Source organism: Rhinopithecus bieti, unplaced genomic scaffold, assembly GCF_001698545.2.
Source record: "Rhinopithecus bieti isolate Rb0 unplaced genomic scaffold, ASM169854v2 scaffold_56975, whole genome shotgun sequence".
NCBI lineage: Eukaryota > Metazoa > Chordata > Mammalia > Primates > Cercopithecidae > Rhinopithecus > Rhinopithecus bieti.
The window spans coordinates 540,267-549,274 of NW_016823127.1; the positions used below are offsets into that span (position 1 = coordinate 540,267).

A 9,008-nucleotide genomic window follows, 5' to 3' on the forward strand; every position below is an offset into this window, starting at 1 on the left:
ACTGATTTGAAATGCCACCTTCATGATATTCAGAGTTTTTGTATGATATGAAAGACTAATTTTTTTTGGTTCTGATTTGAGTGGAAAGGTCTTCATGTGCACTTTTTAACTGCCCCAGAGTTTGTTGTTTTAAACATTTTAAAAGTTGTCTCTAACCATCAATATGATACCCAAATAAGATCTTTCTCCTCCCTTCATGAATTTGTCATTACCCAGCTCATTTTAGTTTCTTTAAGTGTACTGCACACAACCTTCAAATATTATGAACATTTCTCTCTCCCAGCTGTCACTACACCAAACTACATATGTTATGTTTCCCTAAATCATCTTGCTGTGCTCTTTGCAGCTCTTCTGTAGACTGTTGATGTCTTCACCTAACGAGTTGCTCAAAAGTTCCCATAATTATTTAGGTGAGGCCTCAGAGTGAAAGCCTTTCATCACTATCCAGTTCCTTCCCCAAATGGGCATTCATTTCCATATAACAGGGACGGCTATGTTTGGGCGAAAATAACAGATTTGGAAGCACAATGGCAGTTATTTGTTGGATCTTGAAACGATCCACCTGTTGGGGGCGGGGGAGCGTCCTACACAAAAATGCCAACTGCTATTGTGGGAATGTTTTGCTATTTATTCCAGCAAAATGATTCAGACAGAAAAAACAAAAAAGGATCGCCCTGTACTAGGTCTTGAACCCAAAGAACTGTTTGCACAGAGATTCATCCAAGATACATCACAGCCTCCACCTCGGCAGCTGCTCTCTCAAATGTTTCCTGACTCTCCTCAAGTCAGTCTCCGCGTGAGGGGAGGAGGAGGACGCTGCCAGCGATGGCGCTGCTGGCACGAAGGCTGGCCTGCGACTTCTATTTAAAAGCTGAACCAAAATATACTTGGCGTCTGTGGTCTATTTAAAACTTCAAGTTAAGACAGAGAAAAAAATTACTCTCCATCCTGAATGGGCCTTGGGTATCTCAATCACAGACAAGAGTGGCAAATGGTGAGAGTCAGAAAGTGGGAAATTAGGAACGCTGAGGGAGCACGGCCAAACTCTGAAGCCAGGCATGAAAACCTGGAGGCGAAAGAGAAGCCATGGGCAGCGGCGGCGGAGGGAAAGGGGCCCGGATTCGACCTTCTAACCCAAGGCTCCATCTGCGACCCTCGCGACCAAGACCTATCTCCAACGTCAGCCACCTCTGCTCAGCGCCCCTCCCCTGACTCAAGGCGTCCTCCTCAGAACCCTCGCCTCAGAGTCCTCTGCCGGACTTGAGCGAGGTGCTCAGCTCGAGGGACGCCCCAGGTCAACGGTCTCCTCCCCTCAAGGCCCCGCTCCTCAGGGCGCTCCCTCCACAGCGCCCCTCCCTCACTCCCTCACCTCAGCGCGCCACGCGCCGGAGGCTTCTCTTCGTTTCCCGCCCCTCAGTCCTCGCCCCGCCCCCTCGTCCTGCTCCCTGCCCCGACTCTCCCCTCGCTACGCCCCCTCCAGGCCACGCCCTCTGGTTCCCCAACTGTGAGCCCGCTCTTCCCCGCCCCTCCGTCTTCGCCCCGCCCCCCATAGCTCCCTTCCCCGCGTCGCCCACTGTGGGCCCGCCCGCTCCCCGTCCTTCCACCCTCACCCCGCCTCCTCACCCTGCGCCCCGCCCCGGCCCCTTGGTCCTCGCCCCGCCTTCCTCATTTGGCGCCAAACCCTGTGGTCAACGGCGCGCGGGTTTCCAGGCTCCGCGTTCTGGGCCCGAGTTAGAATCCTGTCAGCTGAGGACTGGAAAGGTCGGGCGGGGGCAGAGGGGCTTCACCTTGAAAATCTCGGGGAGACTGTGGGTACGAGGGGGGTAAGTGGCATAAACGGACAGCGTGCGAAGACTGAGCGGACGCTCGTTTTGAGAAGGCGCGCTTCCCTTTCTCGCTCTTTTTTTGGGGTTCCCGGGCTAGTGACTCTGAGCGTTCTGCTCCGACCCCTGGGGAGGAATTTTAGTGACCTTGAGGGATTTCCAACCTCCTTATTTTCAATCGAATCGGACCTAAGTCTAGAAGAGCCCGCCTCATCCTGACCAGGGAATCCGGTGTCAGGAAAATGTCCGGCGGCCGCACGGGGTCTGCCCAGGCCTCCTGCTGAGGGAGGCGTCGAGGGCGACCCGACCGCGCTGCTGACCCCACCAGAGGGGACAGCTGGGTGGTCTTAAACCGGGGGATTGGGGAGCCCTACCTTCAAGCCAACCGTTCGGTCCATCGACGGCTCCTTGAGAGATGGGGGACAATCTTTTCATGTCATCACTGGGAGAAGAAATGAATATGTGTTTTTCTTCGATGGGGACAGTAAATGTGGAATTGGGGTACTCATAGCTAGCCATCTGAAGGACAGTGTCCCCGAAGATCCCATACGAACGGTCTCGGTTGCCTTCCATCCTTTGCGGTTGGAGGTGCTGGGTGGTAGGACCCTGCTCCTGCCTTCGTGTTAATAGTTCGTTCCCTTTGTTCTAAGGTCCAACCCCTGACTTTGGTATCAAATGAGGAAATGGAATCGACCAAGAAAAATAATTATTTGTACCGCATTTTATTGTAATAAACACAATCACGCCTTGTGGATTCCTGAGATTTCTCTTTGGGTCTACAATGCTAAAAACTTTAACTGCTTATCAGTCTTACTATAATATCATGATCCACCAATTTTTTTTTTTTTTTTTTTTGAGACTGAGCCTCTCACTGTCGCCCAGGCTGGAGTGCAGTGGCACAATCTCGGCTCACTGCAACCTCCGCCTCCCAGGTTCAAGCGATTCTCCTGCCTCAGCCTCCCAAGTAGGTGGGATTACAGGCGCCCACCAGCATGCCCGGCTAATTTTTTTTGTATTTTTAGTAGAGACGGGGTTTGGCCAGGCTGGTCTCGAACTCCTGACCTTGTGATCTGCCCTTCTTGGCCTTCCAAAGTGCTGGGATTACAGGCAGTGAGCCGCCGCGCCCGGCCCACCATATTTTTAAATCTGAAAAAAAATCATGAAACTAGTAAATACTGTGAAAGAAAGTATAGCTAATGTTCTATGAAACAAGAAGGTAGGTGTTACAGGAGTACCCATTCATAATCAGCAGACAGGAAGGCATTCATCATAGATGAGAAAAATAAAATCCATTTATTGAGGACAAAGTTGGAGGTGCCAGGGAGGACACAAGGAAGAATGATATAATGTCAAGGTTCTTAGAGTTTTGTTGTTAAACAAGAAAGGTTAAAAGCAATAAGCAATTTTAAATAACATTTCAAGGCAGTAATAAAGTCATGATTAGCTGTGCAATGGAAACCAGATGATAAATGATCACTACTGGGGAAAGAGAAGAAACTAATCACCCCCCAATTTGCCCCTCAGGCACCTGTGTGCATGTGGGGACGTGCACACACACACATGCACGCACACACACACAAGAAATAATGCCACATGCCTCGCAGAAAGAAGATAGACTGGCCTAGTCTTTCCAAGTTAAATGCTTCTCTTATTGTCCTTCTAGTCCTTGGTGACTTTGAAATGAAATCAGAGGCCCCTGGACAAAGAACTACTTTTTACATAATATTTCTTATTTTCCCAGAAGTGATTATTTTTCTGTTGCTCACCTTTCAACATGAAGGAGGATCAAGTTGTGGCGGAAGAACCAAGATTACAAGATGAAGAGGTATGACTAGAATGTTGAAAGATACATAGATATTCGGTCATTCCACAAAAATCAAGTTCCTTCTCTTTTAGCTACTATTTTTAGAAACTGAAAGTAGAAATAACACATAGTTATATATTGCAAATATGCAACAACTTGTTTGGCAAGGATGCTAAGATTAGCTACTTAGCAACTGGTATGAAAGTATTTTAATAACTTAACAGCTGGTATGGCCATACTGGTACCTGTATACACTGGTACCGAATAGCAGCCTGGTCCTAGAGGAAGGAGTTTAGGATCTGGAGGGGAAGAGGGTTGAGAAAACATATTTAAAATAGGTCAAATGTTGCTCCAGTCCTTTGGGTAAAGGTTTCAAAATTTTAGGGAGGACATGACAAAGGTAACTGGCTTCCCAGCCTTTTCAATGTTGGTGCTTCTTCTAAGTATGTGTTTGAAAAACAGTATTGATCCTTCCTCAATCTCTAGAGAAGTGGAATTTGAGGCATTTTGGAGTGACTCATAGTATTGAATTACCTCTTTAAAAGATGTGAAATAACTGGATATGAAGAATCAAAGCTTCGTTTTTTTCTGTTTCATCTCCTTTAGGAATCTTTGTTTCAAGATATTGACCTGTTACAAAAACATGGAATTGTAAGTAGTTTTTCAATGCTGTGTTAAATTATCTGATTCAGGATTTCTCAGCATCAACCTTACAGACATTTGGGCCTGGATAATTCTTTGTTGCAAGGGGCCGTCCTGTACATTGTAGGGTGTTTGCAATATCCTTGGCCTCTACTTGCTCACTGCATGCCAGTAGCACCCCTGCAGCTGTGACAATCAAAATGTCTCCAGACATTATCAAGTGTACCCAGAGGACAAAATTAAGTTCTATACGTCAGATGACTGGAATAAATGATGTTGGCAGAAATCCAGCCTTTGAATAATGAACTGGGTGGATTTCAACAGCAATCAGTTGATAGAACTGTGCTGACATTATCTGTTGTAGCCCTCACATTTAATCTCTTTCAGTGGTTTTAGAAAATAGAAGCAAGAGAAAATCCTGGTCCTTTGGTGATGTAGTTATTTGCATTCTTCAGGGGCAGAAGAAAAAAAAAAGTCTTTAAAAATTTAAAAGAACATGTTGGTAATGAAGTTCTGTAGAAGGAAGGAGCTGAACTGAGGGGGTGAATGTGTGATAAATTTGTTAGCTTTTCCACCAACAGACTTTTCTTTTGAATTCCTTGTTACATTGCCATGGTCTCACTAACATTCGTGGGAAATCAGGGCGCAGTCAGAACATTTGGCAGCCTGCTGAGTATGTTCTACTCAGATATTTCCAGAACATTTGGCTACATGGTGGGTGGGTTCCACCTGGCAGCTTGTATAAAATTGGCATCATGGTGGAAGGAGATGGACACAGAAACACATGACATAGTATGGGAGCCTTTCAGGCTGGCATCTTAGCAATCTGCTGTGCCCATTCTTTAATTTACAGAACGTGGCTGACATTAAGAAACTGAAATCAGTAGGAATCTGTACCATCAAAGGTATACAGATGACAACAAGAAGAGCTCTATGCAATGTCAAAGGACTCTCAGAAGCCAAAGTAGACAAGATTAAAGAGGCAGCGAACAAATTAATTGTAAGCAAAATCCATTCTTTGCTGTTTTTGCTTAGAAGGGCCTTGTGAATCTTTATAGGCTTTCTCATGAAAACTAGAAATTATTGTGGGAACTGAGTTCCTGTAGATCACAATATGTTATACTCCCAATGTTAACTTTTTATCAATTCAGTTTCAAAGCAAGAGCAATTGATTTCTGAAAGATGAAGGTAGGGATTAAGAGACCTGGAACACTAATGAAGGTAATTATTTTTGCCAAAACTTTTTTGTCTCCCTATATATTGCTTTTTCTAGCTGTCTCTGCCTTTCCTTTCTCCTTTTTTTTTTTTTTTTTTTGAGACAGAGTCTTGCTCTGTCGCCAGGCCTGAGTGCAGTGGCGTGATCTCAGCTCACTGCAACCTCCACCTCTGGGGTTCAAGCAATTCTCCTGCCTCAGCCTCGTGAGTAGCTGGGACTACAGGCACACACCACCACGCCCAGCTAATTTTTGTATTTTTAGTAGAGACGAGGTTTTACCATGTTGGCCAAGATGGTCTCAATCTCCTGACCTCGTGATCTGCCTGCCCCGGCCTCCCAAAGTGCTGGGGATTACAGGCGTAAGCCACCGTGCTTGGCCTTTATTTTTATTTTTTACCTTCCTCCTCCTCAATTTTGTCTTGTCTCCTCAAAGATCACACCTATGGCTGTTGTGAAGCACTCAGTACCAAAGAAGCTGCTCTCTCCTGGTATAGGAGATTGATATCTAGCCAATTGATAAGAGAGCATTGGGTTAGAAGAAGACCAATGGTGGTTGGGTCTACATATGTGCAGTTGAGATAGATATGAATGTGCTCACTGAAGCAGCTGAGCTAAGCTAACCCATACTGATGTAGGGCAGGTGAGCCCCCAAATTGGGGCTTAACCTGGGAGGGTTCTTGGCTTTGCTCAAAGGTGAGCCAGTGGTGTTGGACAGCCCAGTACAGCACAGCAGAGATACTGCTCCTTGCAGAGCAGGGCTACCACATAGGCAGTGTGCCCAGAAGTAGCAGCTCAGAGGCTGTTTTGCCATTATAGTTATACCCACTTTTAATTACATGCAAATTAAGGGGCAGTTTATGCATAAATTTCTAGGAAAAGAGTGGTAATTTCTGGGCCATTGGGTCATTGCCATGGAAAGGGGCAGTAACTTCCAGGTGTTGCCATAGCAATGGTAAACTGACATGGCACATTGGTGGGCATGTCTTATGGAAAGCTGCTTCTGCCCTGGACCCTGTTTTAGCTAGTTCTCAATTCGGTCTGGTGTCTGAGCCCCACCTCTGGAGTCAAATCCCACCTCCTACCTTACTACTTTCTAGCAGGGCTCACTGGCTGTGAGGGGCCTTTGCAACTGCCAGGCTACCAGACAAAAGCATATATACCTTTGACCCAAGCTTTTACGTAGAGCTTTTGGGAACCACTAGAGGTACCAGCTCTTGAAATAGGAAAGCAAAGAAAGATAGTCACTAAGTCTTCCTCTTCATTTAATAGCAGGCCTCTCCATTTCTCTATTGGTATATGAGGGTCTCATTCCCAGCAAGTCTGAGAAGCTCTCTTCACCAACAGCCATTTGGTTTCCTTCTTCAGAGGCGGTCAAGGCAGGAGAGTGATGCAACTGGCAGTGTGATCCTGAACTTGGAGAGGACCCTACTGAACTGAATTACTCTGAACCCAGCTCAGTTGCTCTAGCTTCTGAGTACACTCAGGCAGTGTACCCACACTCAGGCAGTGTACCCACAAGTGAATTCCACAACTACCAGGGTGTTTAAGAAAGCCCTGGAGCAGTACCCAGGGTTTGGGAAACTGCTCTATGACATTAGAGTTATTTTCTTTGGAAATTAAATCTTACTACCAAAGAAAAGAACCTCTCTCCTTCTCAAGCACCCACTACTGCACCAAGAATCTTCTCCTTTCTTAGCTTAAACTATTTATCCTTTTTTATTTTTATTTTTTAAGAGAAGGGATTGGGCCAGGTAGAGTGGCTTACGCCTGTAATCCCAGCACTTTGGGAGGCCGAGGCAGGCGGATCATGAGGTCAGGAGTTCAAGACTAACATAGTGGTCAACATAGTGAAACCCTATCTCTACTGAAAATACAAAAATTAGTCGGGAAACATAGTGAAACCCCGTCTCTCCTAAAAGTGCAAAAATTAGCCGGGCATGATGGCAGTTGCCTGTAGTCCCAGCTACTTGGGAGGCTGAGACAGGAGAATTGCTTGAAACCGAGAGGCAGAGGTTGCAGTGAGCCAAGATTGTACCACTACACTCCAGCCTGAGCGACACAGTGAGACTCTGTCCCAAAAAAGAAAAAAAAAAAGAGAGAGAGAGAACGGTATCTCACTATGTTGCCCAGTCTGGGCTTGAACTCCTGGGTTCAAGTGAACCTCCTACCTCTGCTTCTGAAGTACATGGGACTACAGGAATATGCCACTGTGCCCAGCTTTATTTATTCATTTATTCATTTATTTTTGAGACAAGGTCTCACTGTGTCACCCAGGCTGGAGTACAGTTTTTCTATTACAGTTCACTGAGGCCTTGACCTCCCAGGCTCAAGCGATCCTCCCACGTCAGCCTCCTGAGTAGTTGGGACTACAGGCACATGCTACCATGTCCAGCTAATTTTTTAAAATTTTTGTGGAGATGGGGTCTTGCTATGTTGCCCGGGCTGGTCTTGAACTGCTGGCCTCAAGCAGTTCCCGCCTCAGTGTCTCATAGTGCTGGGATTACAGGTGTGAACCACTGCACCCAGTTGTTTATTCTTAGAGATAGAGAAAGAGATTGAGAGAGAGAGACAGAAAGAGAGAGAGGAGAGAAAGGAAGGAAGTTAATTTCATAGTACAGTGGTTCTAAACATTGATGTGTATCAGAATCACCTGGTGTGGCTAATAAAGAAAACAGAAGCCCAGACTTGGCTCACTGAAGTAGGATAGGACCTGGGCTTGGCTGTCCCCATTCTCCTAGTTCTCCAAAGTTTGAGAACCACAGTCATGGTATAAAACAACCAAGAGGGACACCCATTAGACTACATTGGGACCTATTTTCACTAGTCCTCCACTGCATCAGCTGTACCTTTTTAATCAGTCAATAGGTAGTATATCTACCGTGTGAAAAATGTTGTCTCAAGAATAACGAAAACTGGAATTTCTGTGCCCCTTGAAACTTCTACAGCTGGAAAAAAATGATTCTGTTGAATGGAAAAAAAAAGTGAATTGTTAGTAAAATACCCTCTACTTTATATCTCATTTGGCTGGGCATGGTGGCTCATGCCTGTAATCCCAGCACTTTAGGAGGCCAAGGCGGGTGGATCACCTGAGGTCAGGAGTTTGAGACCGTCCTGGCCAACATTGTGAAACCCCATCTCTACTAAAAATACAAAAAATTAGCCAGGCATGGTGGCAAGTGCCTGTAATCCCAGATACTTGGGAGGCTGAGGCAGGAGAATCACTTGAACCTGGGAGGTGGTGGTTGTAGTGAGCTGAGATCGCACCATTGCACTCCAGCCTGGGCAACAAGAGTGAAACTCCATCTCAAAATATATATATATATATATATAATTTAAGGGCGGGTGTGGTGGCTCACGCCTGTAATCCCAGCACTTTGGGAGGCTCAGGCGGGTGGATCACCTGAGGTCAGGAGTTTGAGACCAGCCTGGCCAACATGGTGAAACCCTGTCTCTACTAAAAATATAAAAATTAGCTGGGTGTGGTGGCGGGTGCCTGTAATCTCAGCTACTTGGGAGGCTGAGG

At 46.1% G+C, this 9,008-nt stretch overlaps 1 protein-coding gene across 2 annotated transcripts in view; it reads left to right on the forward strand.

The window, feature by feature from the left end:
• Nucleotides 1–1,662: 1,662 nt before the first annotated feature.
• DMC1 (DNA meiotic recombinase 1) overlaps nt 1,663–9,008 on the forward strand; it is a 52,364-nt gene continuing 45,018 nt past the window's right edge. For both annotated transcript variants that reach the window (XM_017861312.1, XM_017861313.1), the window contains exons 1-4: nt 1,663–1,823; nt 3,565–3,648; nt 4,234–4,278; nt 5,123–5,269. In XM_017861312.1, coding sequence (XP_017716801.1) covers nt 3,598–3,648; nt 4,234–4,278; nt 5,123–5,269 — 243 coding nt within the window. In that variant the 5' untranslated portion in view covers nt 1,663–1,823; nt 3,565–3,597. The remainder of the gene's footprint in view (nt 1,824–3,564; nt 3,649–4,233; nt 4,279–5,122; nt 5,270–9,008) is intronic.